At 30.6% G+C, this 20,999-nt stretch overlaps 1 protein-coding gene across 5 annotated transcripts in view; it reads left to right on the top strand.

The window, feature by feature from the left end:
• Positions 1–20,999, top strand: part of LOC105225149 (DNA N6-methyl adenine demethylase) — a 296,191-nt gene that overhangs the window by 265,156 nt on the left and 10,036 nt on the right. For all 5 annotated transcript variants that reach the window (XM_049458579.1, XM_049458578.1, XM_049458577.1 and 2 more), the window contains one exon: positions 15,126–15,632. In XM_049458579.1, coding sequence (XP_049314536.1) covers positions 15,126–15,632 — 507 coding nt within the window. The remainder of the gene's footprint in view (positions 1–15,125; positions 15,633–20,999) is intronic.

Below are 20,999 nucleotides of genomic sequence, written 5' to 3'. Positions count from 1 at the left end.
AACAATTGTCTATTCTTCTGTATTCCTAGGAAAACTCCAAACACTGACTTGTCTAATAAAGAGTTTCAGTAGGCCCTAAGGATGAAAGCCTTAACATTAGCTAAACTAGAGAGCATTTGAAATCATACAGTCTTAATATTTCCCTGACAAAATATCGCATACCGCTCTATCTAAGTTTTCTCAGCTGTTTAGTAATTAATTCTTGCTCTCAGTACTAGAAAAACACGAAGTTAAAAGTGATAAGATCACTTTATGTTATCAAAAAACAATCCTCAATGCTTCTGTATTCCTAGTCAATCAAATCGAATACTCACAAAACATCGACTTACTGAAGAAAAAGTTTCAGGAGCCCCTAAAGATGAAGCCTTAACTAAATTTGAGTAAATTTAGTTTGATTTAGACTGTTTTTCTCATAACACTGAAATAATAAAATTCAAGAGATTATGAAGCAATTTAGCTCTCAAATGCACACATACTCTTTTGCTCTCAATTTTTGGTAGAATCAGAAACAAAATAGTTTGAGAATAATCCTCTAAGATTACTTTAAAAAGTAAACCAACGAAGCCTTAACCTTATTCAAACAGTTTTTCATGGAACTACATATTCAAAGCTGAAATTAACTATGAGATTAGTTCCAAAACAGTCTTCCAAACCCAAGTTCCATAAGCTTAGAACCATAATATGCAATAATTTCTATAAAATACTTCAAAAAAATTGCGAAAAAATCGCTTAAAATATTCCACATTTACGAACATTTTCGTTTGTGCGTCACGTGCGCACGAAGGACATAATAAAATTTCTCGTTTGTTATGCTGCAAAATTAACATTAATGAAATCAGAAACTTCACTTGATGTGAAGCTTTTAAAAAATCAACTAAAGCGCAAATAACATTATCGAGCTTAACATTCAGGTTGACATGTGAACACATGAAGAAGAGTGCGCGCAGTGAGAGAGTGAGTGAAAGTAAAGGATGACGTAAGACTCAAGGCAAAAGCAAAGAAGTAGGATAAAACAGAGAGATTTTAAGCTAAAATGAGTATGATGTGAGTGAGTTTGGGGGCGAAGGTGTGTTTAAAATACACTAATATGAAAGCTAAGACTTTATTAATGTGAAGCAGAGATTGCTATATTATTGGAAAACAAATTTAAATGAGTAAATTAAAATTATAATTATTTAAAATATGTATGCTATTGACAAGGTATGACACTAATTTAAATTAAATGTAAATTAAATTCAAATAAAATATTATTTTACAATATCCGCTCAGTCTTTTGTTTAAGGATAATTGGTAAAGCTCCAGCATTTCTATGATAATTTATACAAACACAAACGTCTCAAATGTCTCTCACGTGTACAGAAAATAATTAATTAGAGCTTTGTTTATGCAAAACCATGCATATTTCATATATTTTTTAACAAATTAATCAACAAATTTGCTTTGCGAAGGAAAATTTATTCTCACATGCTTGCGAATTTTCAATTAATATAATGTTTGTTATGCTAAGCAGTTAATACAATGCTAAATATATACGAAAGCCATAAATTCACAAGTAAATATTTACGAATTTCTGATAAAAACTAATTTGTAGCTTTTATACAGCCAGTCAGACAGTGCAGTGTTTAGTTTCGCCGAAACAAATTTGCGCTCAATGAATTATTGTAATTTCAACAGCAAATAATAGTTATTTGCACAGATTGTCTTACTTACTAAGTTGCTTACAAGTGCTAATTAAAAGAAGATATATAAGTGTGTAGCAAGCAAATACAATGCAGATTCTGTATACGAATATACATGAGTGAAAATGCTGATTGTGCTCGGACATTAATTTAGGGGACAAGACAATAGATTTGCAATGAAATAATCTTATGGCAGGCATAAATTTGTGGCTACAAACTAAAGCGGCCTAAGTCGACACAAGATAATGCAAATAATTTCCATTATGTCAAGGAACTATTTGAGGATTCGATATTATCATTCAACTTGCAGACAATTTTAGATAGGCAGCTTTAGATTTGGGTAAAATAATTTTTATAAAAGCACACATATTTTTACTAAGCAGCAAAATCTCAAATTAAGCATAAATGGACTTAAGCTATTTTGTCTTAATGTCACATATATTTGTATATATATGATATATATGCTGAGTAGATTATAATATGTATGTGTTTCTATTATTATTATATAATATTACTTACATAAATGCAGCCATAGATTTAATTTATGCGCTCGTAAGCACGTAACTCAATATGAGTTTGTATGTATATGTATTTATGCACAGCACTGTCTTCAACAATAGTCGCCTAATTGCATGCTATATACAATCTAATTTCACTGCACATATCAAATTAGTATAAGTTTAATTAAATAGCAACAACAAAATAGCTTTTATTGCGGCATTGAAGACAGCTGTGAGTGGTCACTCGCTCACTGTAAAACTCTGGAAAGTGCTGAAAGCCTACAAGAAAATCTTTGCAGCCTTGCAGTACAAATTTATAGTAATTTATTTTGCGAAAATGGAAATAATATTAATCAAAAACTTATATAAAAATAATAATTAAATTTAATTTAGCAATTAAGGAACTACATTTATCCAAAAATTTTAACTTTAATTTTAACTTTAATTGTAGAAGAATCCCTATATAATTGATGAATATTTATGTTATTTATACACTTGAGTCAGATACTAGTGGTTACTTTTAGAGTGAAGCAAACAATTTGAGGTTATATTTGTTGAGAATGAACTTAAAAAGTATTTTAGACTAAAATTCATAAATAAAAATTTATTCTCAAATCTTAATGTAATATATTGAAAGATAGGTTTAAAAATTAAAAATTATTTAATAACCTTCATTAACGATACCAACTTAACTTCCAATTCGTTAATATACTGTTCACACAGCCACTAATTGAGTCAATTAGCATATATCCTAACCACTATTGCTGAACTTATCTTCATCAGCTCTTCACCTATTCAAACTCCATTAATTGAGTCAATTAGTAAATTGTCCACACGCAAAAGTATGGAGAAAAATTTGTAAATTTACTCAATTAAACAACAATCTTAGCCAACCAGAACCACTGTTGCTGTAGCAACCTCCATCGCACTTCACCTATTCAAACTTGAGTCAATTAGTATACATTTTCCACATACAAGAATATGAAGCAAAGTTAGTTAATTGACTCAATTAAGCGACCACCTCAACTATCCATAACCACTGAAACTTTAGCAACCTTCATCAGCACTCCGTATACTCAAACACCATTAATTGGGTCAATTAGTAAATTGTTCAGACACAAAATTATGAAGTAAATTTAGTTAATTGACTCAATTAAGCGATCAACTCAGCCATCTAACACCAATGTTGCTTTAGTAACCTCCATTAACGCTTCCAACTTAACTTCCAGTTCTTAAATACACAGTTCAGACAGCAACTAATTGAGTCAATTAGCAAATATTTTTCACAGAAGGTATCGAAAAAAATCAAGCGACCATCTCAGCCAGCCAAAGCCACTGTTTCTTTGGCAACCTTCATTAACACTTCGCCTATTCAAAGGCCAATAAAAAAACGCCTTTCATAATTAACTATTTGCCACACACAAAAACACAAACAAAATAAATGAAAAGTTAAATTTTCTATTTAAATAATTTCTACAATCTTTCAACTGTATTTAATTGTATGTGTGGCGTACGAATTCTTACATTCTCATGCCACCGCTGGCTGACGGAAGAGGTTGTCCAACTCAATTTACTCATGTAACGGCGCACCAACACTAACAAACTTGCGCTTGTTAGCACAATGTATGCTTGCTGCTTTTACTGTATTTGTTGTACTGGTTGTTGTTGTTGTTATTGTAGTGGTTCTTGTTGTTTTTGCTGTTGATGCTGGAGGACGTGCAGGCAATTAAAAAGTTTTACGATAAGTACACTTGAAAGGATTTACAAAAAGTTCTGTAATTTATGTAGCACAATAGATGCAGCAACAAAAATAAAAAAATTAAAAAACTTTCATTAATATAAGGGCAATAAATAACTATGTGTATAAATACTTACATGTGTATGTAGACATAGCTATGAGTGTATATTCTTATGGTGTATAGCAGCGGTCCCATGTCCAGCTTGTAGACCATTTTATGTGTGTGTTGGTTTACCTTGAGCATATGCCAGCTTTATTTTCGAAAAGTTTTCAAATAAAATTGTTATAAATTAAATAGTAAAATTCAAGTGCAACTCAGATTTGGTAGTCAAAGCAACATTTTATTTAATTGCAGTGACAAATTTCTCAGCTTAAAGGTAAATAAAATGAAGAAGAAATATTTTTAAAAAATTTTCAAATGGTTTCGGAGTAACAACTCAATAAAAACAACTCAGTATATTTTTATAATACTTTTCTTATTATTTTGGATTTTGGGTTTGAGTTTATTTTAAGTATAAAAGTCTTCCTCCCCTTCAGGCATGTTTTTTCGCAGGCTCTACTGGAAATAATCATTGGGTTCAAGTTAATACAAACCTTTATGAAATGAATCACCGATTATTAAATAAAACATTAAATGCTGTTACTAAGCATTATTTTTATTTATTTAAAAAAAATATTCTTCCGAAAAACGATCTGCAAAACGCCTTTCCCTGATTTGCAAGTGGTTACAACCTCTTAGTACTACAGTAAATATCAATTCAAGTCATTAGTAAGCTTTCCTACCGTAAAATTAAATTTTATTGTCCACTTGTCCAATTGCATTAAATATAATTAAAATACAAATACAATTAACTACGACACACCAACAGCTCCAAAGCGAGCACTGAGCTTATAATTATTTCGAATTTACTTCAATTTATCTGCCGTGTTGAATTTAACTTCAATTGCGTCTACAATTGTTTCGTATTCATAAGCAAATACCATGAATTGTGCGCATATATACGTTTGAGCGCCTGAAAGTATGCTATGCTTTTACATTTACATCGAAATATATTTGTATTTATTTAGTTGAATTGCATTTAAAAGGCTGCAAGGCATGTAAACAATTTCGTTAAATTAAGATAACTTGTGGAGCAGCAAGATTGAGACTGCTACAGCAACAACAACGAGCGGTGTGTATGCAGTAAGCACGGACAGCACAGCAAACATGCGTTTGTGTGTATATAAATACATAAAATTATCTTACACAAACAGACGTGTATTTGCTTGCTGCTGCCTACAGCGACCTCACGCACACATCGATACAGTTGTAAATGTCACGACAAGTGATAGTTAAATGGAAAATATATTTTTTTAAATTTTGTTGTTATTTTATTTAATATAGTTTCATTTTTATGGGAGCTACGATCAAACATATATGCATATATGTACTTACATACATCTGTAAATAAATTTTATTTAATAATTAACAAATATTTTTTCCATACTTTCACTCTTCTTCCTAGCTCTTTTAGTTTATTTTGAAAACTTAATTAAATTTAAATGATTTTTAAAGAAATGTTATATTTACTTATTACATTTGCACTAAAAATCGCATAAACACACACATACACATGCAAATATTTACACAGCTAATGATTCGTAGCCTATCCACAGGCGCTACGTGTTCTCATTCGTCCAGCGGCAATTTAAATATTTGTCTGCCGTTTAAAATATATATATACATTTATATATGTATTTACTTTTTGTTAAATAAATTGCATTTGCACTTTCATTGACATAAAATACTCAATTGACGACAGTTCATTCATGCCTTTTCTTGCATATTATTTTTTTATGTGCAATTCATTTACGATTTTCCTAATCATCTGCAAGTGTCTCGTAAAATTTTTGCAGACACTTTTATTTCACTTATACTTGCATTTAATGTTAGGCGAAGCATGTGAGCAGACAGTGTTGGACAAAATTATAGAGACGGTTTAACAAAAATTTTTAAAATTTTTTATTATATTGAAAATATTCCAGAAATAGTAGTGTTCAGCATAATATCTATAATAAGTTATAATTTATGTAAGTGGTTAGACCAATCTAGAGGCCTAAACAAAGGTCTAACTCTAAAAACTTATTCTGGGAATTCAGAAAAAAGAAGGGAGGCGGGCTTCTTTCATGCATACTTTATGAAACAGGCATATGAGTAAATAAAAAATTAATTTGAAAAAAAATGGCGTATACTGGGCGTTTATGCGGAATTATCTTCTTCAAAAGATCCGTTACAGGTTGAGTGACGGTGACTCTAGGAATACGAGCCAAATAAAATTTTTTAATAAAAATACGAATTTGTTTGTTTTACAATAATTTTTCACAAAAAGGCCGATTTGTAAAAAAAAATTTTTAATTTTTTACCAAAAAATTTGAAGTAAATTTTTATTAAAAAAAAAATAGAAAAAAAGTTACATTAATAACACAAAATTGTGTGTATTCTATTACATAATAGAAATTATGAAATTTCAAGGTGATATACACAAAATTCGCCGAGAACTCTCATGGTCCGATTGAAGAAATTTGAAGTTTCGAGAAAAAATTGCGAAAATATAGCGTTTTCGAAAAAAAAAATATTTTTAACTATTCTATATAAATAATATTAAATTTTTATATCCTTAATGAACATTTTTTTGTTTTGAAAAATAAAAAAAAAAAAAAAGTTTTTGAACCCTTTAAGTCAAAAAACTCGATTTTATGAAAATCAAAGAAAGTTAAGCCAACCTTATCCTTTAATCTAGTCCAAGTCTAAGTCTAAATGTACTTTGAGCGAAAACTAAGGGTATTTCTTACAATCTTTATCGTTAAAAAATCTTCTTTCCTATTTGAAGTCTTCAAAGCCTATCCGTTTCTATTTATATACCCAACACTGCACTTGCTAGCGCTTACTAACTTTTGCTTTCGCAAAACACACCAATGTAGAAATCAAAAGTGTAGAAGAACGTCTCGCGGGAGAATACTAGATACTCCACGTTAGACAATAAAAATTCTCCATTCTACACTTTTTTCGCGCGCTGACCGCCAACATGAGGCGCGACTATAAAGCAATTGACTGCAAGCTGTAAACAACACTGTGTATTTGTATATTACATTTCAAAGGAGTTCCTGCTTGGCGGGCGCACACTGGCCCTCCCATTTCCCTCCCATTGCAATTCGGATTTTTAACACTTTTTTACAGCTTTTCTGAGCACTAGCAAACGGCATTGCGCCTTTGCCGCACCTAATTGCAGTGACGTCCTTCCCTCGGCAGCTGCAGTTTCATTCAGTCGCCTTTTGGGATTTTCGCCGCCAACTCGCTTGTAATTTGACCGCGCCACCACCCCAGCACAGCTGCACCCAATGCTTTTTTCTATTTCACTATTTTGCATTTCGTTTTCTTCGATTTCTATTTTCTTTTTGTTTTTGGTTTTTTTTTTACTGTTGTTTTTTTTTTTGATTGTTTTTCCGCCAATTGTTGTGTGTATTTTTCTTTGCATAAATCAAATAAATTTTTATGTCTATTTCTGCGCTGCAGCCGCACGCTGTTTCTCGTTGGGATAATTGAATACCTTACAAGGCAGCCGAGTGTTGGCCAGAGTCCAGCCGCCTGGCCGCCTAACCACCTCACTTTTATTGCTTTTACTGCTTTTATTGCTTTGCATGTTTGTTGCTATTGCTATTGCAACGACTGCGGCTGCTGCTGCTGTTGACTCCAACTTCAACTCCACCTTTGCGCCCATATTGGGCTGGTTGTTGCTCATTTTTATGGGAATCTGCAAATTTAATGGCTTTCTTGGGTTTCTTTTCGGGATTTATGCCCATCCTTATGCACTCGGTGTCGTCGCAGCTCAGTGTATTACCACTTACATATATATGTGAGTGTGAGTGTTCATTCAAGTGCTTATGTATTGTGTAATCTTATGGGTGGGAGTGCGTGTGTCTGTGTTCTTCCTGTGCTTTGAATTGGCACTTGTATGCCATTTTAATAGCATTTATTTCACTTTCATTACTATTTTTCATTGCCCAGACAGTCGGGTTGAGTGTCGTGTGAACCTAACGAGCAAGCTGTTTTGCTTACTGTACATATGTAACTCTATATGATTGATATAAATATATATTATCGTTTCATTACTGCCAATACTTTGCTTGATTTGAATATAAAAGCTAAAATTTCTCACCGAAAGCAAGACTAAGCGGGGTTTCGATTTTCAATATTCAATATGCGTGTCGATCTGAAAAAAATAATGTGAGATATCCAATTTACAAAAAATTCATTTTTTGAAAGAAATTTTTTTTGGTAAAAATTTGTACGAAAATTGTCAATAGATATGTTTTTTTTTTTAATTTTAAGTGGTTATTCTAGTCTAGAGAGATCAGTCGGATATTTTTTGCGACCCTAAAGGAATCTTTTGTAGGGTGTTCTCAATCAACTCTTGTTACAGACTGTCTAGACTCTAGAGTGTCTTCATAGTAGTCGTTCTAGCAGAGTGGCCGCCAACAAGGTAGCAGCCGATATACTTCTTCAAATTGCGGCTAGTTTTTGGGAAGTTTGCATCCACTCCGATACTAGAGCTGCTACACATGCTTTAAGTTGGCTGACTATGATCTCAAAGCTAGTTAAAGAATGCGTGACTTCACCAGCAGAAGCATCAAGTTACTTCCATATTAAATTTGTCTGTGGGCTTAGCTACATCGTTGGAAATTGTAAGGCTGATGAACTCAGGCTGGGAAGAGCAAGGCATCCCCTTATCTTCGTGCATTCGGAGGCTGGATCTATGGGCTATCATACTATTCCGCTGACATAACCTAACGTGGACTAACCTAACTGAATATTATTCGGCTTACTTCATTTAGAAAATGATTTTCACGTTATTTTGCTAACAATCAAATGTTCTTAGAATTTCACTGCTGATTTTTATACTCAACAATTTTCTTCTTTTTTTTTGTTCAAAAAACCACTTTATTTTCTGGTTTTATGATTATACCAATTTATCAAGCGACTTGCTTCGTTTTGCAAAGTCTGCTCCACGTAGCTTTAATATGATTTATTTCATAGTGACATATTATTAAAACATTGCTGTTTCAAACTAAATTTTTGCTAATAAAATAAATTGCAAGTAATTAAATTTAATTACGTTTAACACTTTGCAATTTAATAACATTAATTAATATGTAAATTATATAAATTATAATTAATAACTAATTAGTCAAACAAGTTTCTTTTGACGTTGCAATAAAAGCGGCGATAAATCTTTGCAGTTAGTTATGAATTTGAAAGTGCAACAACAAAACAAGAAAAGCTAAAGCTCAAAATTTTTAATAAATACTGAAAATAAATGTAATTAAATGAAATCAAAAATTGTCTTTGCACAAAAAGAAACCTACAACTCTTTTATTCAAGTATTCTCACAAGCATTGTTAAGTAATACATACAAATAATTCAAATAAATCAAAAATTGTCTTTGCACAAAATGTCACTTAATTTTAATTTAATGCAATTAAACTAAAAACTAATCTCAAACTTCTGAAAATATATTTTCAAGTGCTAAAAAATTTGTTTTTCTGTATAAATTATCATTTGTGCTTGTATATACATATGTACATATCGTCAACTAAAATGCAAAAGAACATATCACCAAAAAATCGAAGTTGAGTTTTTTATTACATAGAATTCTCTTTATCCTATTACATATATGTATCATAAAATTTTCGGCTTCCGCTGAGAGATATAACCATTATATAACCGTTATATAACCAATAAATAACCACTATATAACCGGTATGTAACCACTAAAATAACCAATACATAACCAATATATAACCAAAACCAAAACAAAAATTTAATTTTCAATATGAATGATGTCTATAACATCACTTTTCCTTCATCTGTAAACTTATAAAAAGTGATGTTACTTTATTTTGCATTTTAGATAGCGATATATACTGTATACACATATATTTATTGGCGAAAGTATTTGAGTTCAATCTAAATATGCAAATATTCTCACAAGAAAACGATTTCCATTTGCGCAATTAGCTAAAACTGCGCCACATAACAAACTTTCTGCACAACTAACTAACTATATACATACATATACATACATACATGTGTCCGTCCTTATTTGTGTATGCTTATACGTATGTATGTATAGGTAGATGTGAGCATATTTGTCGACCACAAGCAATTAAGCTTTACTTCAACTGTAATTGCCAGCGCTGCAGGATATTAGCTCACCAACACAAGCCGATTTCGGCACATAAATACACACAATACACACATATTATTTGCAAACACACATTTACATATACATATGTGTATATGTAAGTATGTATGGCTATTATTGCTTTTTCTACTTCATGCTAGCCGCAATAATATGCAGCACCTGCCAACGATGTTGCAATGTGGCAGCTGAGATGTATACCATAGATTTGTTGTTGTTGCTTTTTTTCGTTCTTTGCTCATACACACACCAAGCAGCTAACTAACTAACTATGATGGTAATATAAAGAGCATACTTACATATCAACTTTTGTTGTTGCTGTTGTTGTTTGTCGTTGTTGTAGTTAGTGTGTTTGTGCAGCGTCTGCTGTCGTTTTCATCTTGAAATATTAAACACCATAAAATACCGTCATAAATTTGCATTTACGCCAAATGTATTAACGTTCGTCAGGCGGCGGGGAGGAGATGGAGTTGCTGTTGTTGGTGGCGGTGGAGGCGCAGTTGGCGTTCTGGGCACTCCTACAATCTAATTCAGCAACGCATTTTCTTATTATTCAATGCTTGCCGACTGTACAAGCACTTACTAGAAACAAATGTGCATGTGTGTGTTACATAAAAGTGTATATAAGTATGTATTATATATGCCTATATAAATGTATATAAGTAAATTACAGCCAAGCAGCAATTAAGCAACAAAAATAATTATGCAGAAAAATATAAAATTAAACTGACTCTCCAATTTAATCACTCATGTATGGCTTGTATATAATTACTGGCGAGTTTTGGCTCTTTTACTGTAGTCTTCTAGTTGTAAGTACATACTTATGTCTGTCTGCCTGTAAATCTAGCTGTTGTAATGTTGTATAGGCCATATAACTTATTTATAACCTCACTTTATTGCTCTTTCCATACATAAATCTTTTGGCAGCAGCTGTAAATGCCGCACTTGACTGCTATTTGCTTGGCTTGATTTTATTTGCAGCATTTTACTACACTGGTGTGTTCTTTTAGCGACCTTTCTTTCTTCAATTGTTTCGCGAAACAAAAGGCGCTTTTTATATCAAAGAAACCTTCTAAATCAACATTCAGTTTCCAGTTTTTAATTTCAATGGAAAAATCAGAAAATTTCCAAATAATTTAATTATGATTTTATAGAATTCTTTTGCATCATGAACTCAAACAAATTTCTAACTCTTACCTTCGTCAGTCTTCGGCAAAAGACAACAACAATTCAAATTTATATGTATGCTTTCATATGTTAATTTCTAATTTTAGGTAGCAGTACTTACTGTCGACTGTAAATAACCGTAAAAAAGTACACAATTTTTCCTATATGAGTAAAGGAGTTGCCACATGTTCATACATACAACACTTAATTAAAAAGTGCAAATAAAAATTTAACAAATATTTAAAACTTGGTTATTATTACGGTTAAATGTTAAGAATACATATAAAATTCCACTACCTTGCCACTTAATTTTGAATACAAAAAAAAATTATTAATAGAAATTTACATATAAATTTTGACGAAAGTTTAACTTTAAAGTTAATTATTGATTTTTTTAATAAAAAAAATATTAAATTGCTTTTTAAATTTAACTAAAATTCGTTTTTTAATTTAATTAATATGTATACAGTAAATTTCTTTTTCAAATTTTTTTTAAACTCAATTAAATTTCTTTTTTTTTAATTTTTTTTTAAATTGAAATTAATTCCTCTGTTTAAATTTAATTAAAATTCGTATTTTAATATAATTAATTCTTATTTTTTTTTTAATTAACTAAACTTTTTTTATTTTTTTTAAATTTAATAAAACATCTTTTTTTTTAATTTTTTTAAATTTAATTAAATTAATTTTTTTAATTTTTTAAAATAAAGAAATTCCCTTTTTATCTTTTCTTCAAATTGAAATTAATTCCTCTGTTTAAATTTAATTAAAATTCGTTTTTTAATATAATTAATTTGTATTCCTTTTTCTATTTTTTTTAATTTACTAAACTTTTTTTTCATTTTTTTTTTAATTTAATTAAATTAATTTTTTTCAATTTAACTAAATTTAAAGCTTTAATTTTAACCAAATTTCTTTTTTTAATTTTTTAAATTTAATTAAATTTAATTAATTTTTTAAATTTAATTAAATTAATTTTTTTAATTTTTTAAAATAATGAAATTCCCTTTTTATCTTTTCTTCAAATTGAAATTAATTCCTCTGTTTAAATTCAATTAAAATTCGTTTTTTAATATAATTAATTTGTATTTCTTTTTCGTTTTTTTTTTTTAATTTACTAAACTTTTTTCATTTTTTTTAAATTTAATTAAACTCATTTTTTTCAATTTAACTAAATTTCATTCTTTAAAATTAATAAAATATCCTTTTTTAATTTTTTTAAATTTAATTAAATAATTTTTTTAATTTAATTAAATTCCTTTTTTTAATTTTTTTTAATTTTATTATTATTTTTTTTTATTTTTTTAATTTATTTTTTAATTTTTTTAATTTTAATTTAATGAAATTTATTTTTTTTTTTTCACTTTACATTCGAAAAGAAATTTTTCATAATCATAAAATATTGCCACCTAATTTTAAAAATAAAAATTGTTAAAATTTTTCAACTATTTTTAAAAGTTAATTAGTATAATTTTATTAATAAAAAAGTTGATAATTTTTTTTAATAATTTATATTTTATGAGAAGTTAGATATAGTCATATGACAAATTGTTATAAATTTGCAATAATAAAAATTCTATTTTTTTTGTTTTTTATTTCAAAAAATTATTTATTAAAAAAAGTAAAAAGTTTATTCAATTTTTTTTTTTTAATTTTTAAAATAATATTCTAAAATTAGTTGCATGTAATTATTATATATGCTACTTTTACTCACATTTCCTTACCATAGACACTTTCACTCAAGCAATAACACGCCTCATATAAAAACTTTGAATTTTACAACAACAAAATTTAATTAATTAATCCCAGCAAACCATAAAAAAATTATTCCTAGCACCCAAAAGCACTGAATAGCTACAAAATATATCGTCTATTTTACTAAATAATTAAAATTTTTCCGCTGCCCAAGTTATTCATTGTTGCCTTTCCAGCATTATTCTATTTTTGTCGTGTCATTTGCATTTAATTGCAAATCGTTGAAATGCATTTTCAGCTAACCAGCCTAAGTTGGCCCGCTCGCTGGAATATGGGATTAATTAATTTCAATTGGTGTGACGGCGCGTTAAATTTCTATATTAGCAATTAAAATTGCATGTGAAATGCTAAAATTGCCGTCTCGTTAGTAAAAGAAAAATTAATACAACAAAGCAAAACAAAAAATAGATAAATAATTTTAACAACAACAAATTTTTGTTATAATAACTACATGTGAGTTTTAGTGTGTTAGTACGGCAAAAAGCTAGCACAGCGATTTAGTATGGCTAATGCTAGCTGCTGTCGCATGAAGAATGCACATATTCCAGCAAATAAGTGGCTATGTGTGCATAGACCCACAAACGCATACAAATTATATGGTCTATTTTGGCCTATTCATAGTTACACATACTAGCATGCATGCGGTTGTATCGTTCAATTACATTTTAATTGCGATATTTAATTCATAAAATATGAAAATTACGTGTACAAAACTGGCATTATGGCGGTCAGCGTCGGCCAACAGCGGCGGGTTCACCGCAAGCCAATGCCGCAAAGGTCAATCAATTGCACCCACAAACATATGTGGTGGGGACACACCCATAAAAATACTTAACTGTACATATACATATATATACACATACATATGCATATACTATATATATGTATGTATGTGGTACATATCATATATAATATTTGTATATATGAAATGACAGCGTGTTTACAAAAAGTAATAATAAGTTTGTAAGTTCAAACCACCAGCGCCGCAAAAATAACAGCCAACAACAGTAATGACAGTTAAGCTGGAATTTATGGCATGCAATTTGTAAACGTATGCAATTTATCGGTCAACAACAACAGCTAACAAACAAACATATATTAACATCAACGCACTAACTGCGTGCTTACTCATTTACATACATATACTATCTAAATATGTGTGTACGTATATGAGCCTAACTAGTATAGCGGCAAATGATGGCAAATAAATGTTTTGGTTTTACTTTTAGTACTTTAGCAATTATATTTGACATTTAGTTAATTTGAGATTTTAATAGCATATAAATTCGACGCAAATTGCCAAATTGTTGGGGTCAGAAGTTACAAGATATTTCAGTTATAATTTACATGCACATTAAATGTATTATTGGAAAATTGGATAAAAATTTTAATTATTTATTGCACTGAAGATATAATACCCTTTACGTTTGCCTTTCTTATAACATAAAAGGGTATAGAAAGAGGTTTGGCTCGATTATGAACGATCAGTTTGTATGATAGCTATATGCTATAGTGGTCCGATCTGAACGATTTCTTTGAAGATTGTAGCGTTAGCTTGGGTAATAATTCATGCTTAATTTCGTGAAGATATCTCATCAACTAAAAAAGTTTTCCATATAAGGACTTGTCTTTGATCTGTCAGTTTGTATGACAGCTATATGCTATAGTGGTTCGATCTAAATAATTTTTTGGGAGATTGTAGCGTTTCTTCAAACAATAAGGTATACCAGATTTCGTGAATACATCTTGTCAACTAAAAAAGTTTTCCATACAAGGACTTGACTTTGAACGCATGGTTTATACGCTCAGTTCTGTATAGAAATACGATGTCGGCGATTCCGACAAATGAGTAAGAGGAAAGGACGTTTTAAAAATTTCAGATCGATGTTTCAAAAACTAAGAGTACTTAAATACAGACGGACATAGTTAAACCGACTCAGTTAATCACGCTATTCATTTATATCACATCTGTTATATAACATACTAAAAAAAATCATCCTCAAAACTATAATAACTAACCACAATTATCACTCATTCTCTCTTGCAGGCACGTGGTCGCAAAGCTTCAACCGCCAAGTCGAATAAATTAAATGCCGCCAACGGTGCTGCTACCGCCACAGCAGCTACCACATCGCCACGTCAAGCCTCAGCGACTGTGACCGCCGCCGCCAATTCGGCATTGAGTCCGTCAGCTCAAACGATAGCCACTGTTGTGCCACATCAATCGCCAAACACCAATAGCGGTCTACTGGGTGTCGGTGCTAATCAGCAACAACAGCAGCAGCAATTGAATACATTGCAGCAACATCAACAACAACAACATTTGCAACATCAGCAGCAACACAGTCAACAGCAAGTGCAGTCTAACCAACAGTTGCAACAACAACATCAGCAACAGCAGCAGCAACATTCATTACATCAGCAACAACAGCTGCCGCAACAACAGCAACAACATCAACATCAGCATCAGCAACAACAGCAGCAACATCAGCTGCAACAGCATCAAATAACCGCACAAATACAAACCATGAAAGATCAACCGCAACAACCGATGGTGAGTTCATAATTGCGTAATATTTTATTAAAATTTTTTTTTGTAAAATATTTAAATTAGAAAAATTGTGGGAAATGTACTTAGTTTAGCGTCAAAGAACGTAAAAAATGCTTAAGAAATTTTAAATCGGTAATAGTTGTGTATACAGTCAATGGTTACTCGTTATAGGTAGCAAACATATGGGAAGCGCATAAAAACGAAGTGGTTTCTTTGGGTATTTACATAACGGTATTTTTTGCCGATTATTGCTGATTTCAAGTCAGTAATAAAAATTAGCAACTTACAATTAGTGTACGCGAACAATTTTTTTCGAATACCAAATACTTTTTAGTAACGATTATTCGAAAATAATATTTTTTTAATAAACAATTTTATCAACTAAAATATATAGTATCGTGTAATCGATTTTTTTTCATTCAATACCAAATACTTTTGAGTAACGATTAATCGAAAATATTTTTTTTTTAACATTAAATAGTGTCAACTAACAAACACAATGAAGTGTATTCGAATAACATTCTTTATTGAATACCAAATACTTTTGAGTAACGATTAATCGAAAATAATATTTTTAATAATCAATACTATGGACTGAAATATATAGCATCCTGTAAGCGAATCAGTTTTTTTTTTGAATACCAAATACTTTTGAGTAACGATTATCCGAAAATAATATATTTTTTAATAATCAATGCTATCAACTAAATAGTAATGTGCATGCAAATACTGCTATTATTGAATACCAACTACTTTTGAGTAACCACTACTCCACCAAAAATATTTTTTACAAAAGTAAATTTTAGAGATCATACGACCTCGAGAGTATTTTTTGACACTCGAAAAAATTAGTATTTTTCTCACCCTCTTTTTTAAAGCGTCAAGACATCATAATTACCACTCTTCTCAAAATAAAAAGCGTTGAGCCACATGTCGCATGAACAATTTTTTTTTTGAAATGCCCTGTACCACAAAAATTTTCTGTCAAGAAAGATTTTTTTAGAACCTGCACTCTAAAGAACCTTTCCTTTTATTCCAAGTGGTAAAAATTTGCCATGAAACTTTTCTAAATTCATAAAATCTGTTGAGAAAAAGTCTTCATTTCATTCGGTTCATTTGATTTCTCGCTCATTTCGAACCAAAAATTTATTTGCAGGCTGTAAGGTTGTCTTAAAAGTATTCCTATCCACACATAGCATCTAACACCAGCAAACTGTTCGACGTAATCTCTCCTGGCAACTTTTTCATCTATTTACTTTACACCCTTAATTATATTATACGCAAGCATATTGATTTTCGAACGAATACGCTGAGACAACACTTTAAGATTGTTCCTAAAATGCTGGTGTGTAAAATATCCAGCTTGAGTACACTGCTTGCATCAGTTTGACTTTGATATTGCTTCATACTATTAATACCATTACATTTGCATTATACTCAGCTCCCTAAAGAAATAGGAAAACTATACAAAAACAGCGCCGAAAAAAACTTTTGCACAAATTATATTAAAAATCAAAGTTTCGTCAAAGTTTTGTTGATGTTCTCTTTATACATATCTATATCTATATATTTACACATATGCAGTTATGTGTTGGTAAGGAGAAATGCACATGCAACACACTTAAACAGCTGTTCGCGCCATAATTCACGCTTCACAACCAAACTTTATAAATTTATATGTATGTATGTAAGTGTGCCTGCACATTTTCGAAAGTGTTTTGCAGTTGAAAGCATTGAAAAAGCTTTTTAACAAACGAAATTGAATTAAAAATTTGTTGCGAAAAAAAGACGAAAAGCTGAAAAGAAAAAGCGTATAAATTGCGCAAGTTTTCCCGAATGCAACCTTGGTGAGTGCACTTTCAAGGAGCAAGCGTGCACCTGGTCGTCGAAGGCTTACACATAGGGCATATGCATATACCATACACATAAAATATATATGTGTGTGGGCATAAATCATTATTTGTAACGGGGTCACTTGCCAATGATAAGACTTTGTCAGCCATAAATCGAATTTATTTATAAAAAAACAAAAAAAAAGCCGAAGATAGCTGACGTGTACTTTGTGCTGCATTGCAAAGACGTACGTGTACTATCGTCTGTCATGCGAGTGCATATGAACGTTAAGTTATGCAAATCAAGGCCACTATCGTAATTGCTTTGATTTAAGGTATTACCATTATTTTTTTTTATGCGTAAACTGCGTGTTGATAAACAAAATGGCGCGTTCGCCACGTTTGCCGCATAATTTTACAATTCTTCAGAGTTTATATAAACGAATATATGTATATATGTATGAATAATATATATAATATATATATATGATATACATACATATAGACACACATCTGCGCATCGCCAGATAAAAGAAAAAACAGACAATCAACTATTTAGAGTTTACTTCCATTATTAACTCGGTGTTGCCCTCAGTTGTAGTCCTCTATAATTTACCTTATCGCGATTTGACTTTAAATGTAATTTAATGGCTTTACCTTGCCACCCATTTGCTTCCCACACAATTGGCACGTTTTCCATTTCTGTGGCAGTCCAAGAAATGTAAATAAATATAGATCTACACACCCCTATAGCGGCACTGTAGGAAATGCGTATGCCAAGCTGAATACGACATTTTGTGTAGAGAAAGGGAAACTTGATTTTTTTGTCTGTATATACCCGAATTAATTCCTAAGTTTTTGAGATATCAAATTGAAATTTCGCATAGATAATTTTCTCACCAAGAAGTTGCTCATTTATAGGAAACGCTGATATTGAAGCATTATGGCATGAAGCTGTCATACAAACTGATCGATTTAAATCAAGACCTTGTATAGACAACTTTGTTATTTAACAAAATATCTTTACGAAATTCATCATAGACTAATCTCTCAAACAGCGCTATAATCTCCATGAAAATTGTTCAGATCGGCCCACTATAGCATATAGCTACCATACAAACTGATCTATCAAAAGCAAGTCGTTATATGAAAAACTTTTTTATTTGGCAAGATATCTTTTCCAAATTTGTCGTAGGTTATTGCTCAAGCCTAAGCTACAATCTCCATGAAAATTGTTCAGATCGGCCCACAATAGCATATAGCTACGATACAAACTGATCGAACAAAATCAAGCAAAGTATCTTTTTATATCCTTTTACGCTATAAAAAATTAACTTGAGTATGGTATTAAAGCTACGGTGCAGCTGAAGTTAAGGTTTTTTCTTGTTTTTGCTTAATTTAACAAAACAAAACTTAATAAAAATGTTAACACTGCAGTAGTTTCCTCTTATACTCATTACCTCCAACTCTGCCTACTGGGTTGTTACACTCATTTACGCCAACACATAAATATTTCCGCATACATATACGAGCATAAAAAACACAAATTTCTCCCATGGGACAACCCCACCTGCGCATAGGGCGTTCTTCCGTTATTCCAACCCCAACATTTCACATCCAATTTCACCCTGCCCACCTCCCTCCCGCCAGCAGTGTATTCAAGGGAGGTTTTCCATGTGTTTGTATAGCGTTTTAAGCTAACTTATTTTCCCACTCTTCTTATAAGCTTTCACATATTTCTTCTTCTTACTCTTGGCTGTGGTGTCACGAATTTTATCAGCACAATCGCGCATAGGCAATTGCGCACATTGCAATCAATTGCCGTTGTTCGCTTTTAATACACACATACGCATGCAGCGGCCATAAAATGGAAAGTCATACATTTTTCTTTGACATTTTTATTATTTATGAAATTAAAAAAAAAATTGTAAAAAAGAATATTTAATCATTGTGGCTTGGAGTGGTAAATTTTTTAGTAGTTACAAGAGCAACTTAAATTCGCATATTTCAAACTTTCACATTTTAGCACATATTGTTCGTCTAAATTTTCAAAACAAAAATCTTCGATTAATAAAATTAGTTCTCAAAAACAAAATATACTTCCTTGTGACGTCAGCAAAACAACTGCAATTTTCAAGTATACACCCACACAGCAGCTCGCTCGTTGAGTGCATCATCATTATTCACAGAGGTGTCGACTAAATACAAATTCATAATTGTCGTAATTAATCATGGAATGAATAAATGTTTTTCAAGTGCACTGGCCCATTGCAACTTGCATAAGAAACTTTATACACAAGTATGCATATTTTTTGCACTTTAAGTTTCTAATTTATGACAAAAATGTTAGCAAATAAATTTTCTTCCTTCCACTTATGAATTTATGTTTATTAATATGGAAATTCTCTATTACAAAAGTGGTAGCACATCTGCATAGAACCACACATCGTACATATTCATAAGTGGCAGAATATCATTAAGTAAATTAAGCGGGAAAAAATCAACCTTTTACTAAAAATAAATATAGATATGTATTTAAGTAAATAAAAGTATGCCTAAAATGCATATTTTCATTTTGGAATTTTCATCGAATAGTACTTTTCGGTAAACAGGTTGACAAAATTTAATAGGAATAAATTTCGGGCTCAAAAATATTCCGTAAAAGTATTATTTGAACATTTTTAATAAAAGTGCCTGGAAACAAGATTAACTCTTAATTCAGTATTATTTGAATTTTTTTTATAAAAATACTTGAAAACACGATTAACCTTCAATTTTAGGCTCATTAATAATTTCATGCATTGTTTTTTGTTTTATGCAGAAAATTTCTTCGAAGAAAACTTTCAAAAATAAATGGTCAAAGGTCTCGAAAAACTTAGTTTCACGCTCCTAAACCAAACCTCAGAAAATATTTTTGTCCTTAAAGACTAGCGACACACTTAGTTCACTTCATCAAGTATGAATTTTTCATACAATTCAGGTCCAGTTTTTTACATACGAGCTCAACACTACAGCTAAATTCAGAAACCTGATACATAATCCGTAGGAAATCTAAAATGTTTTCCCTCTTTAATCGCATTTTCTGAAATAATTATTTTTCTGTTTTCTTTTAAGTGTTTTTTTTTTAAATTAATATGCACTACATGCTACTATAATAAAAGTGTATATTTTCTTTAAGTGTTTTATGGAATATTTGTACACTAAGATTACTCATTTTATTGATAATATAGATGAATTATTGAAAATTTTATTAATATATGATAACACAATTTATTATTGCTAGTACTTTGGTAGATTGTAAGGAACCCATATATTTGATATACGAGTAAAATGCAGTATATATCAGTACTGCCCTATAGAATTTATTTACCTAGATATCCGTAACATGACGTCTTCTTGTTGCGCTAAATGTTACAGACGATAATGAAATGTTTAGACTTTTTTCACATTTATCACACTAAGCGCATTGGCAATTAGTTTTAAGTGAATAAAGCTAAGTTTCAAACCTAAAAATTAGCAAAGACAAGCACCTGCATAT

Source organism: Bactrocera dorsalis, chromosome 5 (genome assembly GCF_023373825.1).
Source record: "Bactrocera dorsalis isolate Fly_Bdor chromosome 5, ASM2337382v1, whole genome shotgun sequence".
Lineage (NCBI taxonomy): Eukaryota > Metazoa > Arthropoda > Insecta > Diptera > Tephritidae > Bactrocera > Bactrocera dorsalis.
The sequence above is the reverse complement of the archived record's forward strand: the minus strand, read 5'-3'. Positions and strand labels throughout refer to the sequence as shown.